At 38.0% G+C, this 20,291-nt stretch overlaps 1 protein-coding gene across 1 annotated transcript; it reads right to left on the reverse strand.

Moving 5' to 3' along the window:
• Window positions 1–70: 70 nt before the first annotated feature.
• On the reverse strand, window positions 71–15,506 carry LOC105383090 (dynactin subunit 4). The gene is made up of 9 exons (XM_038106017.2): window positions 15,271–15,506; window positions 14,755–15,028; window positions 13,908–14,062; window positions 13,226–13,379; window positions 12,679–12,862; window positions 5,594–5,771; window positions 1,571–1,719; window positions 1,001–1,114; window positions 71–601 (listed from the first exon to the last, which is right to left on the reverse strand). The coding sequence occupies exons 1-9, from the start codon at window positions 15,397–15,399 to the stop codon at window positions 505–507; spliced, it is 1,434 nt and encodes a 477-aa protein (XP_037961945.2). The 5' UTR covers window positions 15,400–15,506; the 3' UTR covers window positions 71–504.
• Window positions 15,507–20,291: the final 4,785 nt, after the last annotated feature.

Below are 20,291 nucleotides of genomic sequence, written 5' to 3' on the forward strand. Positions count from 1 at the left end.
AGTGGGCTCACAAACATAGGTATCCTCATACGAAACTTATTTTGTTATTCAATATTATGCTTGACTGAGAATAAAATCTCATTTATTAAGTGAAATAATAATACCAAATGAGTTAATCTCACCTTATCAGGTAAAGTTACAATAATGAGGTTATCATCACAAATCCCTAAAAGTTACATAATATGTTACGGAATACGTACACAACTGCAGCCAAAAATACTTGATTTATAATGTGTAGTTTTCATTTACATAGTTAAGCTGGTTACATAATCTTAAAGTTAGCAGCTAATACAATTTTTTTTACAATACATAAGTACAGAATATTAAAATTTTAGGCACTTATCTACGATCCTCAATTATTTCACTCTCATCTAGTTTGCCTTTACCTTTTTCGCCATAAAGGAGTTTTCTATCGCCATGTATATTTTCCCTTGCTAATTCCTTACATACGTTCTCCAGCAGTGTACAAGCTGATGACGATGATGACTGGTTTAGTTAACGAGTTTAGACCGTCAGTTTACCGAGGTCAAGCAGCACGGTGGTGCGCAGCGTGTGGTCCTGCGGCTGTCGGGGCGCCGCCGCGCTGGGAGGGAGCGTGTTTCTGTAAATATAGTGTAGATATATTAGTTTACAGCCACACAAACGCTTTGTAGTTACTGTACTCCCTTGCGGGTAGGCAAAGTTTGCGGTGCACCAAAGGAGCCTCCCCGAGTGACGTACGTTGCTGCACCTACTAGTGTTTAGGTACACCCGAGTCCGGTTTAGGCCTAATGTAATAGCGGGTGAAGACCCGATAGCAAATATATGTCTCGATCGGGAATCAAACCCACGATCCTCGCCAACATTCTAAAACGGTTCTTTTAGTCTACGGATGTGGTTGAATGAAGAAAGCCTTGGTCGAAAAGATCTGGCATTCCTAAGTAGGTATGGTTTTCTTGACATCTAGCTGCAGTGATCGCTTTTTGATTGCAGTTGATATGTTAAAGATGTAGCTCCATACCTGTAAGAGTACTCGAGCGTGAATGCGACGGCGCAGCGGTCGGCGGGCGCGTCCTCGGACAGAGACACGTTCAGCCGGAGCGCCATCTTGTTGGACTTGCGCCACATCACGATCCTGCAGACAGACATATAGGTAGGTACTTAAGCAGGGTGTTAGGAAAAGGGCAAATATTTATGTCCATAAGTGGAAGTTCTGAATGAATTAGCAAGAATAAATTGGCAGTCAATTGAAACCAAATAATATCGACGTATCTACCGTTGCGTCTGACGATAATTTATTGCACGAATCTGTATAACATAATAGGGACATGATCGCTTTAAACCAAAATAAGTGCAATTGCCGTGGGAATTTAGGGTTATAAGTAGGGTTATAGATATGTCAACCCAGAGTGTCTTGATTATCAAGCTTCCTCAGCACAAAATTTCCTCAAAATTGCTCCAGCTGTTCTGCGCCAAAGAGTAACAAAAACCTATCAATCCAGTACTTTCATTTCATACTTTAAGTTTAACGTTTATACATATTATGAGAAGAAAAATAAGACTTCATTAGACAGAGAACACTAAAACTCACTCATGTTGCGGCTGCGCAGCCTGCGCATCATCATCATATTCCGCCGCGTCGTCCCTCTGTGCAAGCGAGAGAGACACGTCCAGCGGCGACAGGTGCGAGTAGGACGGCAGCACCGGCCGCTTGGAGACCTCCTTCTTTGGCTTGGGCTCCTGGTAGTTGAGAATGGGGGTTTAGATGTATGGTGGCACAGTTAATGCTGCTGCTGTAATAAATAGTCTCTAATGCAATGCAGCAAACAGGTTGCGGTTATTGTTGAGTGGTGGTATTTTATATCATAAGTAAATAAGCAACCAACAGTTTTTTATTAACATTAACAACGAAATATTATAACCAAAGCAACTTTGTAACAGAAGTGCAGACGAATCAGTGACCCCACTAACTTATTTTCACCGTATATTTTTGGGGCTCTGAAACGTAGCAATTTAATTAATTTGCCCTGCATTATCAACCTGTAAGGAAATGCTCTATGATAATCACATATATAACCACAGCATAAAACACCTCAATTTTCGAAAACCTTACCATTCCTTCTTACAAAACGAAATAAGTAGGTCCTCCTCCTCCTCAATTTAAACACAGGGCCAGTTTTTTGATACCTAGTTAACTCAACCATTGGTCAAAAATGGCTACCATTAGTTAAAATCCAATGACAAAAGAATAAAGAGAGGACCTGGCATAAAAATCGGTATTTAAAAATATATCGTCGTCTCTTTTTAACTTATTAGTGTTATCGTACGTAAAAAAGGACAACAGTAGTTTTGTCTTTGCCTAAAATTACAACATTGCGACCGGTCGCCATGTTGATTGACATCCAAACACAAGGTACTTCAGCTGTCAAACAATTTGTTTGTTTACATTTTTCAAGAAAACCGCCGCCATTTTAATTGACACCAAAGTTTAGGTAAGCGCATTTTTTTCGTGGATATGCCATGTCCTCTCTTTATTCCTTTGTCATTGTTAAAATCCCACAAAATTCGTATGCAGCTGTCATGGGTTCCCCTCATCTCGCCTAATCTTTATTGCCCTAAACTCGTTTCGCATAACTCGTAAGGTCTAAAAATTTTTGGTAGAATCATCACTTCGCCAAAACTTATGTGGCATAAGATCTATATATACAGACTTTGCTAAGGCATTCGACCGGGTCAATCACTCAGTACTGTTATCAAAAGCATACCACCTAGGAATTCACGGAAATCTACACCGATGGATAACTTCTTACCTAATGAATAGAACTCAGTTGGTTTGTTTGAATGGATTTGACTCAGTTCCGTTTATAGCAGAATCTGGCGTTCCTCAGGGTTCCAATTTAGGACCACTGCTTTTTTTGTTATTTATAAACGATCTGCCCTATAGGTTTGACAGCAACTGCTTAGCATATGCAGATGACGTGAAGATATACCGTCCTATAAACGACATAGATGATTGTGAAATTCTCCAAAAAGATATTAATACTATACTGAGATGGTGTGTGGTTAATGATATAAACAATGAAAAATGCCTAATCATTACCTTCACAAAGGCTAGGAATCCAATCAAATATACATATCAACTTCAAAATATAGATATAAAACGGGTAAATGTGGTAAAGGATTTGGGCGTTCTGTTCGATGCTGGATTGTCTTTCAGAGCACACTATGACTACATGTGTTCGAAAGCAAATAGGATGTTATCTTTTATACTACGTCTTTCAAAACCATTTAAAAGAACAGAGTCACTTATAATATTATATAATTCTATAGTAAGGACAATTCTGGAATACTGCTGTTCTGTTTGGTTTCCGATTTATCAGGTCCATATAGACCAGATCGAATCCATTCAGCGAAGATTTATGAGAGCACTAGTATCAAGACTTGGTCTAAGGCGTAAAATACCAAACTACTGTGATCGATTGCAAAGGTTTAATATGTTGAGTCTCGAGAAGCGTAGATGTGTATCAGATTTAACAACATTATTCAAAGTTGCCAATGGATCATTCGGAGCTCAATTACTAGAATTAATACAATTTAAGGTTCCTGCTAGATCAGTACGATTCCCTAAGCTGTTTCATGTGCCACCTGTTAATAATAATGTATCATACAATAATCCTATAAATAGAATGTGCAATACATATAACGGAATATGCGCCAATGTAGATATTTTTAATACTTCCATAACATGTTTTAAGAATGATTTAATTAAGTTGTTATGAAATGTTTTTAAAATTTTAGCATGTACTTAATTGAATTAATTCATTAATTTATAATTATAATTATGTCATAAAATAAATAATGCATGAATAGTTATATTTTTAGCTTAATTAAGTTAAGTTTTATTTAAGCTAGTGTTAATGTAAATGTTGTGTGTAATTATCAATAGGGCAATAGATTTAAAATGTTTTTATAGTGCTGAATTTTATGTAATATGGTAATCTATTGGCTGTTATTACACCTTTTCCAATAAAATAAAATAAGACTCGTTTCGTCTAAAACTCTTTTGGCACAAACTTGAAACACCTAAGTCTCGTTTGCTCAAATTGTTCGTATTGGTATAATCTTGTTTCTCCTAATATAATCTTAATAAATACTATATTAAGTATGTTGTAAATGTACAAATTGTGGTATTTTTCTCCTACATCTCGAAAATTTCGTTATTGAATGATCAAAATGTCGAAAGTGAATGACCAATATTTTATAGTTATTACAAACGCCATTAAACCCCATGGGATTGAAACCTAAAGATAGGTGCGACGACGAGCAAAGCGAGGAGGAGCGTGTTAGGTGCACATGTTCGTCAAAAGCAAAGCGGAGCGCAGCGAAGCGGAGCGGAGCGTTTCCCACCAAGCGGCCACAATACAAGGCACCAGTTTGCGCTATGTAGGGTGACGCTCCATCAAATTTAAAGCCAAACGAATATTATTACTTTGTATTACCTATGCCATAGCATTATTAGGCTATTCAAGATTTGGCCATACCATTATTATGCTAAACAAGGTTATGCGAAATAACTTTTTACTAAAAGAGATTTATGCCATACGATTTTCGGCGAAACGAGATTTTGACCAAACGTTACTATGCAATATGACATTCGGCAAATAAATCTTAGACCAAAAAAGGTAGAACCAGCTGTCATGTTTGACAAGTGACTTGACTAATGGTTGAAGTTGACTACGGATCAAAAAACTCGGCCTTACCTTCTCCTCCCCTTCCCCCTCCCTCTCCTCCACCTCCGCTCCACAGTCATGTGGCAGCAGGCGCAGCGCGAGCTCGTGCGGCGTGGGGTTGCACAGCTTCAGGAGTAGGGAGCCAGAGCCGCCCGGCTTGAGCGGGTCGCACGAGATTATCTTTACTTATGTAACCATGCTATGTAACCGCAGCATAAGAACACCCCAGTTCTCGAGAACCCTCCCAATCCTTTCTACACAAAGTAACTACGTCACTTCAGCCACATTTATCTTCTCCCCCTCTCCCTGCATTCCTCCGGTGGAGGAAGAAGCCTCCTCAAGGTATTACCTCATATGGGTCCGGCCAATCCTTAAACCACGGCGACTAACCTTACTGAAGCTCTTGTGTTTTCTTTTCCATCTTCCGGTTACAAAAGTGATTACCATTTACCTTCTCGTCTCCTTCTTCTTCCTCTGCACATTCCTCCACTTCAGTTCCATAATCATGTGGCAGCAGGCGCAGCGCGAGCTCGTGCGGCGTGGGGTTGCACAGCTTGAGGAGTAGCGAGCCAGTGGCGCCGGCTTCAGCGGGTCACACGAGATTATCTTTTCCTTTCATGTAACCACGCTATGTAACCACAGCTTAAGAACACTCCAGTTCTCGAGAACCTTCCAAATCCTTTCTACAAAAGTAACGACTTGCCTCACTTTAGACACATAAAGGGCTAGTACGGGGCGCATTTAAAACGTAACAAAAGTTCTCCGTCGCGCTCGCACTTGAGGCCGCACGATGTGAGTGAGTGCGATGCAAAACTTAGGTCACGTCTTCATGATTCCTTCTTACAACACGAAGTAACTAAAGTGAGGACTTTATCCACACTTACCTTCTCCTCCCCTTCTTCTTCCTCTGCACATTCCTCCACTTCAGTTCCATAGTCATGTGGCAGCAGGCGCAGCGCGAGCTCGTGCGGCGTGGGGTTGCACAGCTTGAGGAGTAGCGAGCCAGAGCCGCCCGGCTTGAGCGGAGAGCACGAGATTATCTTTACTTCTGGCACGTGGTAGCTGGTGGAGGAAGAATATGTGGTTGAAAAGATACGTGGTTGATTGTGATGTTATTGCTTAAATTGTAACATTTTCATAGACATCAGCCGTCGGCCACAAGAACAAAATAGTACCTAAACTATCTATTAAAAAATACTGAAACCATATTAACGATAAGCCATTGTTCAAACGTTGTGAAGCAGGCATGAAATATGAGTACTTAGGTACATTGTATACTGGTGGTTAATAAGGTACCTACTAGCAAACAAATTTCTCACAACTCACAAGTAGGTATTGTATTTAATTACCTATACATTGTAAGTTTACATGAGCATAAATTCTCGTTTGTAACTGCAAATGGGAAATTGAGAAGTTTATAATTGAAAGTTTGGCAACTCTACTACCTACATAGTTAATAAGAAGTGTACGTACTTCCCAAAGCTATTCCCACCAGTTTGTGGTTAGTTAATCAATAGATTTTCATGTTTTAATGAATGCTTTGTGAAGGTAAGTTATGACTTCATTGAACTCAATTATCCATGAGAAAATTTTGCAGGAAAATCATTCATCGGCACCTTTTGAGGCAAACAATATAACATCATAGCCAGTTAGGCAATACACACCTATACAAACTGTAGAATATGTAGATAGATAACTAATTAGGCATTTACTCATTTGAAACAACAGTCTACTAGATAGCTTCCAATTAGTCTTTCAGTTTCGAGCCAAGTACCTACAACACGCAAGAGTTAACTACGGACGACATAAAATAAAATATTTTACGCCTGTACCATAACAATGTATAGCTGAACATAAAAGAGTAGAGAATAATTGAGGGCGTGGCAATCTAAGAAAGTGGCCACACTATTATAGTATAGAAAACGGATAAAAGTATCACGATACTTTAGCAGAAAAAATCAAAACGAGAAATGTTTCAAATATTTACTAATTATAAAATGCCACTTTTTGTTAAGAGAAGAAATTAGTAGGGGAGAGGGGGGCAGTCTTGAAAGAATTTCATTAAATCAAATCAACTGTAACTTTTATTTCATTGTGTATTTCATAATGTTTTTTTGCACTGAAACACGTGTTGGTTATCCCATTATGTAATTACTATATGAGAAAAGTGATTGTATCAAACATCGATATTTTATTACAGTTTTTTCTTGCTCAGGAAAAAGTTCAAATGTGCCCCGGCAATTCTTCTAAAACTGTGTTTACCGATTTTCCTGCAACAAATTATGTAATTGGTCAGAAAAGCAGTGACTTGCAAATTATTATGTCTGGGGAATTTATACCGACTCTTACACTGAATTGCAGAAAGGATCTTTAAGTTAATGTCGGCATTAAATGTATTGTTGCCTTGCTTTGACAGTATACGGACAGAAAGAGACAGACATAGATTTAATGTCGACATTAGCTTAAAGTCCCTTTCTGCAACTCGGCATTACATACATATTTTTACAATAGGTAAGTACTTTAACACGGAGAGACCGACACACATAGACACCTACAGCTGAAAAACTTATCGATACCCTTTTTGAGTCGGGGGTTAGTAAAAAAGTATCTAGACCTGATGTTTTAACAACATTAGCATCCAGACCCTGATGTCATGTAACGTTTGACACTAGTATTTTCTAACCTCCATAGAACAACGCGGACTCGGGTGTACCCTCGGGAAGCGTCATAGCGATCTTTCTTTATACAAAAAAGTCTGCCAATTTTTGCGGGGGGAAATTTTACCGTTTACCATGATTATGTCTCATGGGACATATCATTATGAGTTTTAATTCCCAGCAATAAGGGTTACGTGAAGTGACATTTAATAATGAACAAAGTGTCTTCATTTTTCTTGCCAATGGATGTAACAATTATCGATAAGTGTTATCTATGAATTCGAGAACATGGGTTGGAAATACTAATTTCAAATTAATTAGGTATAGTTAAATTTAATTAGGAATGATTAATAAACGAAGTCACCCGCTTTTCGCTGTACATTTATACTGACGTGAAAGGTCGCGAGCCGTATCGCCGTTTTTGAATGCCAGGCTTAACGACTGCTGCCGAAGCAGCAACCGGGACCCACGGCTTAACGTCCCGTCCGAAGCACGGAAGCGTCCAGAAAAGAACCATTTGAAATCGGTAACTCATGCTGTACCTGGCTGACCGTGTCAGTTGTTGCTTAACCTCAGTGATCAGTTACGATTACTGAAGGCAATTCGACTACGGACGCTTCCCAACTATGACCTTTTTTGTCGATTAATACCTACATATCTACATACCGGTACATCACTATTGCATTTTTTGACATTGGTTGCTAGGAAACAGCTAATAACAATAAACCATGACCAAATCTGTGATCAAATCCGGAATCCGAATATTCTATGAATTGAAGCTGTCATTTTAGTATGTAAACAAATCATTTTCTATGAAACGAACGCTTTGCCAACTAGATTGATTGAGTGAAAATTGAGACTGCAACTAGTTTTTATAAATCGGTGGGCCTTTCTGGCCTACCACCCCGCCAGAGGGGAACGTCTGCCTATTTCGTCTCCAGACCATTCATACTCAATGCTAACCTCTATAAGAATAATAAATACGCATTGAAAGGCATTCTATTACATCAAAATAGTACATTTTTACAAGAAATATAAGCAATGTATGTTAATGGTTAGAAATTAAGTACCTACTCACCAGTATAAAACGCTGCTCTTTCATAAACATCGTATATATTGACTTATACTTCTCCAGCCTCATTCTCCGCCAAACATCGTAGGTAAACGCTGTAAATCATCTGTCTAGCTTCGCTGCGAATGGTTTTATTAATTTTCACCTCGTGAACAAACTCAACAATCCACAAAACTCCAAAATTAAGCAAAATTCGATTTGTTTATACAGGAGCAGGGCGAGTTTGACATTCAAACCATGTTCAAACCATAGAAACAGACCACAAATCACAAGTTTTTTTTTATTGCCAGGTTTAAATCTGTTTAGTTCCAAAAACATTAATCTCTACTCTTTTGTGTTCAGCTATATAACAGAGTTCAAGTTTTATGGCTAAGAATACTTAGGGCGTCTTGCACAACAAAGTTAAATAAAATTAAATCTATGACCTCTTGCTCTGACATTATACTGTCAGAGCAAGAGACAAACTATTTAATTTTATTTAACTTTGTTGTGCAAGACGCCCTTAGAGTAAGACCCTAAAAAAATAAACGAAATTCGGTTCAGCCGATTAGGATCTACGCTACACACATACAGACACGTTAAACTAACAACTACCACCACACTTTTTTTCGTCGGTTCTTAAAAACAAAATACACAGCACAGGGGTATAATCGTGACAGTTCTGACATTGCGAAAAAGAGACGCTTAGCTACATTAAGCGTAAGAAAGAAACGTTAAGCTGTAAATGTTTTTTGTCCTTTTTGCTGTGGCGCCTGTTTACGTCAGTTCTCTTTGCCAAACAATGAAACAAATGAAAAATCTTTGCCAAACAAAGGCTGACAGTTACAACAAAATTTTCTAAATGCTATTTATTTTTGATTTGCTAGTGATTTGTGGGTGTTTATTAAGTTTATTAGACTATTATCATCACTTAACGAGTGTGTGACATGGGTGGGTGGATTTTGTTCGGTTGTATAGAGCATATTGAACGAAAACACGATGGAATGATGGATGAGATATATTTTCACATGTAAGTAGATACTATCAAGTTTAACAAGCTTACATTCATCATAGTACTATCTATTGGCTCGATTTTAATATAAAACGATACTAATTTTAATACTGTAAGGTCTTTTAGTATCAGTTTTAAGTAAAAATTACGAGGTACCATATCATAACAAATCACATGGTGTTGCAAGTTATTGAAAATTTATTTTACCCACAAATATTATAGTATGCAAAGAAAATACTAGAAATTGTAACGGACTCGGGTTGGGTTTACAAATGGGGCGCACGAATTCGGTTTTTGTGAAGATTGTATTTTGTAGAAGTCATTCTCCTCTTTCAAATGAGGTGCCTCTCATTGTGAGGAAACGTTCGTTTCGTTTTTTCTTCTATGTGTGATTTCTTCTGTATAATATATTTATTTATTTATTATAATGCTCATGCTCATCCATTTATCTCTGCTTCATAGGTTTCCGACAGAAAAAAAAATATCAAGAAAATGGATAGAGATTACCGGTCGCACAAATTGGGAACCAAAGAAACATACAAACCCAAGTAACATTTTTGGTTTTAGAAAGGTTTTGAAAAGGTTCTAGAACCTTTGTATGGAAATCTACTCGTAAGTCTTAGAAGGCTCAATAACCTTATATTAACCTTATATTAACCTCCTGAGTGCAAAAAGGGCCCACGTTTTAGAACCTTTCTGAGAGCTACAGCAAAACCTATAGCTCAAACCCAGAACCTTTTGAACTAATAACACAGAACCTAAATATAACCTTCACAACCTTAATTTAACTTTAATCTAACTTGGAAGACAGCTTTTAAGTTCTAAATTAGTCGTGGATGTAACTCTATAATGCCTTTCCAGGACTTTTGGGTTTTAAAATGTTTCTGTGTAAGATTTTTGCACAGAAAATCAATGCTATATAATAATAATGGCGCTATTACCTGACACTTTCCAAGATTCAAAATGGCTAACTTGTAAGATTGTATTCATACAAAATAATAAGTAAGTAGTTAGGCTGAAGTCAGGAAATATGAAAACCTTGTGCGACTAGCACTTCATTGTGATACTTTAGGATAATAGTTCTGTATACGTGACGGGCCTTCTGTAAATAATAAATTTGAAGATATTTTAATTAAAATAAATAGATAAAATTTTATGTTTGGTGGAAAGTTATATTATAAATAAAAGTACTGTTTTTATAAAAACACATATATTTGGAATGGTAGAGCACACGCTACTGAATTTTGCCCTAATTAATTAAAATGTATCTTTTTTGTAATGTTTTTTTTTATTTAAGTGAAAAAATATGGCGGACGTTAGGAAATTACCAAAAAGCATTAAACATATTTTGAAGATGCCTTTAAAGCTTTAAAATATTCTTGAAGGACTTAAATCATGCCTTTAGCTCATAGCCACTGACTTAATGCTTTTGGTTTTCACCATGTAGTCCTAATTTGTTTGCCTAGACAACTCTCATCAGCCTAAAGGTTTAAGATAGGTTTTAAATATTACTTATAGGTGATTTCAACATACCATAACTTAATAGTTTTATCAAGGCTGAAAATTTAACCTTAAGCTCTCACTTTAGCATAATGCTAGCTTTTCTAGAACATAATCAGGAGTCTACGACAACTATAAGATCCTAGAACTATATGCTCTTGAAATACAAGTTAAAATAACGTTAATTTAAACTCTTATCAGCAGCTCCAAGGTTGTATTAATAAACAATTAGTTTTAGGACTTATTAATCATTCTCAAGTACTCAATATGACCAGATAGCAAAGCATTAACCTTTTCACGACCCTTATAAAACCTAAAGGCATTTCTTACAACCTAAGCTCGAATGAAATGTTACTTGGGAAAATTGTGTTCGGCACATTTTGAAGAGGATTGTTTCGATTGGACGAAGACAATGAATCATACAATCCACTCAGTTTGTGTATATTAAATAATTATATTGAAATCAAATAAGTATGAGTCAAGTTACAGCGGTGGTAGCTCAGTCGGGTAAGCGCCCGCTTCTCACGCCAGAGATGCGGGTTCGATCCCGGCGCTGACATGTACCAATGAGTTCTTTTAACTTAAGTACAATGTATACCATCGCTCTTACGGTGAAGGAAAACATCGTGAGGAAACCTGCATATCTAGATCTAGCAAATCTAGATATGTGAACCCACCAACCCGCAGTGGACCAGCGTGGTGGGGAAATGGTCCAAGCTTAGGAAGGCAGTTTAGACCTTGGGGATATGCACAAAGGTTCCATTCGAGAGAGCCAGGTGCAGGTACTTACACCCCCACAGAGAATAGAATAGAATAGAATAGAATGAGTCAAGTTTTTTTTCTTATATCGTCGGTTGACAGGAAAAACTCACTAAGGCAGATTTTTCAATATTCAGATAAATGTTATCTGGGTAATACAAACATTGACAAACATTGAGACGCAACAGCATCAAAATTATTTCCCAGCAAAACTTTTATCTGGCTATTGAAAAATTACGGTCTTATTCATAAAAAGTTACGGGAGACCTATAGGCCTGCTATAAGCAAATGTCAAAAAAACTTTATTCATAAACGATCAATAGCGCTAAAGAACTCTCCAACTGATTCGTAAAACCTTGATATGCTAAAGTTGGCTGGACCCTACTATACACCTTCCGTAAACCTCCTCTTGTACAAAAACATGGCGGCCGGTCAACAGCTGTTCTGCTTTATTGACGATTTGACATTTGTTGTGAGTTAATATTTGCTGAAAATAAGTTGCCATGGTAACGTAAAAATTTAATTATTTTTTTTGTGGGTTTTGGCTTGGCCAACTGCGCCTTTAAGCCAACGTAAACTTTTTTAAGTGCCGCGCCGTGGCTAACATAGATAATAGAGATTGATAAATGAATGAAAGTTTTCGCTATTTTTGTTTATGGTTTCGTCGGACCGGCAACTTAATAGGGTAAATGTCAAAATGTTTGGTCTGTGAAATCTATTAGCATCACTTTAGTTATTGAAGGTTTACGGAACTATTATGAATAGAGATTTTTACGAAACCTCAAATAGGCTTAATGTGTTCCGTAACTATTGAGCTCAGTAAACCTACTTTAAGGTTTTTTTATGAATAAGACCGTTAGCCTTTAGTGTCTTTTTCCTATCAACCGACGATATAAGAAAAAAAACTTTACTATGGTTTGAGTGAGAAAGAGAATAGTGCACACGGCGATTGCCAGTATAGAGGTAGTAGGTCTAAAAAAAAATACTCACAGCGCCAAAAGCTCGATCTTGAACTTGATGGACCCCGGGTTATACTCTGGTTTCGTCAAGTTGTGGTCGCACTGGCGGCAGCGCTGACTCCGCTTGACGCTCAGCGCTCGAGGCAGCGGCTGGAGCCGGGAGACCAGCACGGGCTGCCACTCGGGGGACGCCAGCCGCTGCGGCATGCTCGTTACTGCGGGGTGGCATGTGCTGAGTGGGGGAGCTTTTGGTGGTATGAAACTGAATTGACAAACTAAAACCGGTAGAAGGTCTGGCCTAGGACAGACCCGATGTATCGCATCTTCGGGAATGAACTGTCGTTGCATGGTACACCCATACACCGTACAACTATCGCCAGGCTCTGATAAACCCGTGGAGGCTTCGCAGTAACCCTCCCACAGACACTTACTGTGTGAAGCAACACAAACTATGGTGCATCTTACATCATGCCCCGTGTGTCCTTACACCTCTGTACGCGGTGCAGTATCATTGGCCCACTTCTGGTAGCGAATTTGTTGGTTTGTCGTCGACACAATAAGAAGAAGAAGACACTCACTCTGCTTCAAATCCACCTCCCTCGTATAAAAGTCCTCGGGCAGCCCCTCCACCTCCTCCTCGGCCACGCTGGGCGGGAAGCCGGCCGCGGGCGCGCCCTCCGCCGGCATGCCCGCCAGGCTGCGCGCCATGGCCCCGGTCAGGCCAGTCTTGTCCTGGGGGAGATGCAAGTAAATAAGTAAAGGTTTGTTTGACTAAGGAAGAGCAATTTAGGTAGGTAAATATTTGATAAGGTCCTCTTACTAAATTAAGTACCAGTATTTTATCAATAACAGCATGGGATGCATGAAAGAAAACTCCAGGTTGATAAAATATATCAACTGTACCTTATGCCTGTGGAGTAGAAGTTCCTTGCCTATATGGACCCAACCGACTGGCTAAGATCTATACTCTGCCTTCTTAGCATGGTGTCACTAACAATGCGTCTACTATTGTCTCTGATAGCTTATAGCATGTAAGTAACTACACTGATAATTCTTACTTGTTAAAACACAATAGGTCAAAATTCCCATAGGGCAAACTTGCAAGGACAGAGAGTCAAATAAGTCAAATAAGTTTATTGCTTCAACTAATTTTCTTAGAGACTATTGTGGTGTTGCTTGGGAAAGTCCTATTATTTCCGGCCAATAATGATGAGACTTGTAGTGTACACTCCACAACAGAGACACATGTACTCAACTCACAGTGAGGGTGATGTACTTCCCCCTGATGGTGAACTTCTTCCGCTCCTTCTCGAGGCGGTCCTGCTTCTCGAGCTGGCTGATGGCGCGGCAGTGCTCGAGCAGCGCCGCCAGCCGCGCCGCGTGCGGGTGCGTGCGCTCCGGCCACCCGCCTGACGCTGCGGGAAAGACAAGTATGTGAATAACAAGTATTTTTTTTATTTATTTGTTGTAGTCCCTATAATATGCAATCGGTCTTGACTATTAGTCTTGAGTGACCATAAGCAGTTGTTTGGAGAGTGTTTTTGTCATAAAAAGTTATTGAAACTGTGAAAGTTTACAACAATAGGGTCACCTTCCTCATTTATCTTTAGGTAAGTCATTCCTCCACCCAAAGGTTGCCTGGAAGAGATCGCTTTTAGCGATAAGGCTGCCTGTTGAGTTATATCCACTGTATAAATTGTTATTTGTGTTCTGTGAAGTAAATTAAGTAGTTTTCTTTTCTATTAATATTAGCACTCAAAGGTTATTCTAGCTTGTAATAGTGAAAGTTTTGGAATTTGTCTAGTAGATTTAGAGCCTTTACAATAATAGTGTAGATAAGTTAAAATTATTGAAGTTGTGGCACTCTAGTTCACATGAAACATGAGAAAGGGCATTACTCCGTAGTCCTTGGATAAGTAGCAAAGGTAAGCTATGAGGTTGATAAAAAGGAATAAAAGGATACATAACCTTTGACTTTGACTAATTTGAGGATTTTTCTGTATTTTGACTTTGTCACATTTCACACCCAAGACCCAAGAATAAAAATACTGGTAAATCATAAAAAGATATTCCCATTAGTGATATTACAAGTTAATAAGTAACTTACCAACTGGCTGATCTGGAATACCGACATCCCTGGAGGTCCACCTGCAGTTGAAGCACGACAAGTAATACATCTTCTTAGAGGCTTTGTTCTCTACTTTAGCATCTCCGGCCGCGGCAGCCTCCTGAGACTGCCGCTGCTGAGCTAAAGTAGCCCTAGTGGACAGTGTGTGGAAGCAGCTCGGGCAGTCGAAGCAACTGCTACATCGGTTCTTCTTCAACCGTGCTTCAGATGACGGCATGTTCTCCAAACAGTTTGCACAGTAGTGGGAATCCACCTGGAAAGTTGTAGTAGTATATTGTATTGTAGCTTTGTGAATTTAAGTGCGTGTTTTGTTAGAAATCGGTACAATAGATGTACAGTGTAGGTGTGTCAGTTTGACCTAGCTTTTGTAAATAGTTGGCCCAAAAGGCTAGATGACAAGCCCAGCCTATAACTTAAAGTATTGCTCATTTGGAGGTTTCATATGTGATAAGGTATGTTTGTGCATATATAGTAGAATAGTCCCAAAGGCCTCACCTCATGACAAATACAGAAACCGCAGCGTATCTGCAAGCAGTGCCGACAGAAATATAAACTTGTTATAGGCTTCAGCTGGCCACACGAACACACGTATGTGACATAGTCCGGTTGAGTTAAGTATGCCATTGTTTACGGAGGATTTTATGAAATCTAAAAGTAGGAAAATCGGAAAATTTGTTCAAAATTCTCGAAAATCCGTAAACTACACAAAATATCCTGCTGACATGACAGGACAAGACACAAACAAATGTCAAACAAAATTGTCATTTATCCACAGATGACTAATAATGACATCATCAAAGAAGCGATTATTCTGAGTGCCGCGCGTTGGCAACGAACTCAATCTTTTATTTAATAAGATAGAAACGGAAATAAGGAGTGACTGTAATTTACTCAGAGTTAAAGACATTTTAATAAAATTATACTGCGTGTAATAATATTAGGAGAAACGCAGAGTCTTTATTCTGAGGTCAAACCGGAAACACCACAGTATCACAGAGCAGAGTACAAAGCGCGGCATAAATACAAAAAAGTTTTTCTAATTTATTTTATTTTAGTTGCTATAGTTTTGTTTTGTTTGGATAACCCTTACGGATATTCTCATTTGAGAAGTTCTTGCGTTCCTTGGATATTACCATAATACTTTTATTAGGATATTACAGAATTACAAAAAAAATTAGGTAAGTACTACTTGTCAAAGTTCATAGGATTATATTTTATTGAAATTGAATATCGGCAGTGGAGTCCCCGGGTCCTGTAAGTAAGTGAGGTATCTACTAGATAGAGGCATACAGATACAGATACTAACTAGTAACTACCCACTCACATTCTTCGTCAATCATATAGGTAAGTAAGTAGAATAAAAAATAGGAGTTCCAGTCCTATATATTATACTTATGTCCCCGCACGCAATTTTATTAGGTGTTAAAGCTTATAGCACCATAATATTGTAATCTCTCTGTAATGAAATGATGAATAAAACATTAACCCTTAACTATAATGAAACCGAAGACCTTATCCAAAAAAGATAATGAAATCCTGTACCTAATGTAAAAAATATACCTTACTCTACTCTACTCTGCATTCATTAGATAGGTTAGGTTAGTTCTAATAAATATTTAACACACACACACACACACACACACACACACACACACACACATACACATAACATACACACACTCTAATATGTCTATACACATAATGATCCACCAACATATCGTTTGCTTTATACCTATTGTTCTTAACTATTTTTATTTTTCTCTAATGCATGCTTTCTCTGTGTCTTTAAATAATAAGTTTCGGTATCTTACAATATTGTTATAAGTACCTGCATAATTAATTTGTGTAAAACATCATAGTTACCCATAGTTACCTAACTTTCTCCCAGAAGACAGATTTGATCTAGTCTGGGAACAAGTGCTCACTAGCCTTATAATAATCTGATACTCCCAAAAGTAGGGGATACAGGATATTGTGCCCAAAATACAGGTTACCCTAGTTTGGATAACGATGTCCTTCTTCCTCACTAAACCTATTTCAAATAAAATATTTCACAATGTAATATTATAAGGCCAATTGTAACTTTTCATAAATAAACGTTATTATTATTATTTTATTATTATTAAGTGGTCCTTCTATTGATAACAGGTAGGTACGGTACAACAACGAATTTGATTTGATTTGTTTTCCATGCTAGAAGGTTACTCTACGGCGGTACATACCTACTTATTTATCATCATCAGGTAACAGACAGGCAATTAAACCAGAGCACAATCCTCGATTGACAGCTGAAAGTGGCAAAGGGGCAATAATTACACGTAATTCATATCAATTACGTCCAAAACGAATCCTATTAGCAATGGACGATGGAATTCTGCCCACGAAGGCCGCGTCGTGGCCCGCATGGCGATCAGTCGCCATCTTTTAAGGCATGCCAACAGGAACCTATTTGTCGGCCACTTTCTAATGCTGTAATGTTTACAATTGCGAAACAAATCAAGGGATCCACTTATGTCACCAGTTGGTATTAATTACTCCACACTATATTTATGTTCGAGTTTAAACTGTTTATGGTTAGGGCTAGTTTTTTTCACCTACCTTTAGATTAAATGGTATTGCAACTTTGATTAGGTGCTTACTGACTTTTAAATTATATTTTATAATCTCTACTCGAAGAAATTTAGAATTTTACATCTACTTCCTAAGTACATAAGTACCTATTGTTTTTTAGATTATGTATTATATAGGTATAGGTACACGTTACTTTATCAGCTGAAACGAAATAAATTGTGCGATCCAGGTCATTCTGTCATGATTTGATAATTCTAGTATGAACGGACATGTAGGTACCTAGGTAGCCTACTGCTGCTGTCTGGGTAGTAAATCTGATTTAAGCTGTCCATTACAAAATAGTTTTAACTAATTTTGATATTATTATAACTTCTTGTTTTCAACGAGACTTGGGTAGGTAAATAGGTATAAAGTTTAAGTGCTTTACTTAGTTAATTTATAATACCTAATGAGTTGCTCAACAAAAAGCTATTTACACACATCCTACGAATTTTACAATAAAACGTTCTTTCGCTCTCGTAACTTTCGACCTTGAGTCTAGAGCATTTCTCACTGGAACAACACTGGCAGTGGGTCAAATATTCGTAGAATTAATTACAAATGCATATTAACACCACACATAAATATTTACTTAATTAAGATAAATAATGTAAGGTCGTTTCATATACTTACCTTCTTAATTTAAATTACCCCAGGCACATAGTTTGCTTTATGATTGATGTTATTCGTATTCTTGTGGTAAATATCACAAGTATCGCAACAAGTCCGAAGGTATAGATGTGCTTACTTTACAGGGTTACGGGGTTGCACAAGAGAAACCTCACCAAGCGACATCTAAATGCTAGTCTATAAGTGTTTGTCACCGATACGGTAAGAAGAAGAAGAAGATGGAGCTACATGTATACTTGATTTGGGATGCAGCTATCGGATTAGATGGACTCATATGCAATAGGTACCTTGACTTGAACAATAATTTCAAAAGTCATAGATTAAACCCCCTCTATTAGGTACAATGATAAAGGCCTCTAGTTGGTTAATTCCATGCACCCCACTATAGCTAACACCTATGAACCATGAAAATATATTTTTCATGGATGACAGAATAGCGAATACCTATCAAATATCAGAGGTAGTCTTAACGCGGAGAGTATGAAGGCATCGTTGTCGTTCTTCGTACAAGAATACATAGATATACCTACTTATGAAAAGCAATTTAAACCATGGCCCAGTTGTCTCAAACTAGCCATTATTAAAATATGTAACAAACCAGTATGGGCTATGGAGTCTACTTGAAGTATCTAGCACCATCTCACGACCCCATTCACAACTTGTGGGCATAGTTAAATAAGTAGAACATAACTTTATAATCGATTTAACGTAATCATCGATTTAAAATCAATCGGTAACTCGAATCGTGATGGGAGGGCCATGCAGCAATTACATACATAATTACAGTCCTATTATCTACTTACTTACCAGTTCTTGAGTATGTTTTCTAGTTTTCTAATTAATAGTGGTTATATCTGATATCATATCATAAAGTTAGGGGCGTTATTTCTTTATTACATAGCTATTTACCTAAATAGTTAAATAAACATTATCCCATGTCGAAAATAGTAGCATAAAATTTGTGTAGGATTTAAACCATAAATTTTGAAAACCTATCAATTTAACTTTAGAAACTTTGGTGAATCATCAGAATGATCTACTTCTCCTACGGATCTTAGGCAAAAGTATAGTAGAGATGTTAGATATACATAATTGTAATAAGTTACAAGAATGTGAAACGTATAACTAGTACATTACAATTATAACGAGGTCGGGAACCACGCTCGAGCGAACATCACTAGCATAATACTTCGGTTAGCATTAACTACTTACTAATACTAATATTGTCCAATGAGTGTATCATAGTAATACATTATGTGTACTTTGTGTACATTATTATCATAAAATCTTAAACAAACATACAGGCCGTAATAAGAGGACGAAAGCTTCCTCATGGTCTGGAGGGTGGGTCATTTTCATAATCTTTAGATTTGGCAGGCGGATAAGACATTGGAGATAACAGATATCACACAAGACAAAAGAAAAGATCTTTAATATCGTAGACCTGAGAACAAATAACTAGGTATCTGTAACCGGGACCCTCATAATAGCAGTTGGGGTCAAGGACCACTACACCATCCGGTCTTCTAAGATAAGAAATAGAACGTAATATAGGTACCAACTAAGTAATGTTTGATAATCTACCTGGTACCACTATTACCAAAGTCAGTTAACGAAGTTCGCCGTCCAAAGCTCTGTGCTTCTGAGTTGTGAAAACCCATCACTTTCACACGGCATCCACGGTGGCTCCACACCAATCACCCGGGCCCAATATTTCATCAAGAGCTACCGGCCCTGTCATCTCCTTCCTTCGGCTGACGTAACGCGTAAACACGTCTACACGTGAGAAGAACAAACATCGCTCACGACCCGCTTTCATCACTCGCCGCCCGCCGCCGACTGCTAAGGTAAAGCCAACGTATGATCCGGTCACGATACTCACGATATCGGTCACATTTTCGGTACTTTTCTGAGAGTTCTTCAAAGAAGGATTGTCGAGTATGTTCTGTCGATATATTGATTTCATACGGGTACCTATGTAAAACTGACACCCATTGCAGCTTTGTTCTACGCTTGAACTGGGCTTAGTTTAATGTTTGTCGGTAATGTTGGTATTGTAAAGCTCTTGGAATTCTCACGGCCCATAGGTATACCAAAAAGCTCAGTGTGGTGAATGTGCTACCAGTAGGTACCGATCTTCCAAGTTATGGAAAAAAGTGTGTGCCATTGCATCGAACTGCATCTGCATTTAACAGTTTATGTGTCTAAGTACTACAACATAGTACATGCATTATTTAGGTATGTGTAATACATACCTAAAATAGTGCTCCTGAACT

The sequence above is a fragment of the Plutella xylostella genome, chromosome 9 (assembly GCF_932276165.1).
Source record: "Plutella xylostella chromosome 9, ilPluXylo3.1, whole genome shotgun sequence".
NCBI lineage: Eukaryota > Metazoa > Arthropoda > Insecta > Lepidoptera > Plutellidae > Plutella > Plutella xylostella.

What these genes read in the sequence shown, in the direction of transcription:
- LOC105383090 (XM_038106017.2), bottom strand. Translation starts at nt 15,399, where the DNA reads ATGGCATACTTAACTCAACCGGACTATGTCACATACGTGTGTTCGTGT. An exon ending in GGAAGTACATCACCCTCACT is followed by an intron (nt 13,380 to 13,907) that starts GTGAGTTGAGTA and finishes CATCTCCCCCAG; the next exon opens with GACAAGACTGGCCTGACCGG. An exon ending in GGAGGTGGATTTGAAGCAGA is followed by an intron (nt 12,863 to 13,225) that starts GTGAGTGTCTTC and finishes GCCACCCCGCAG; the next exon opens with TAACGAGCATGCCGCAGCGG.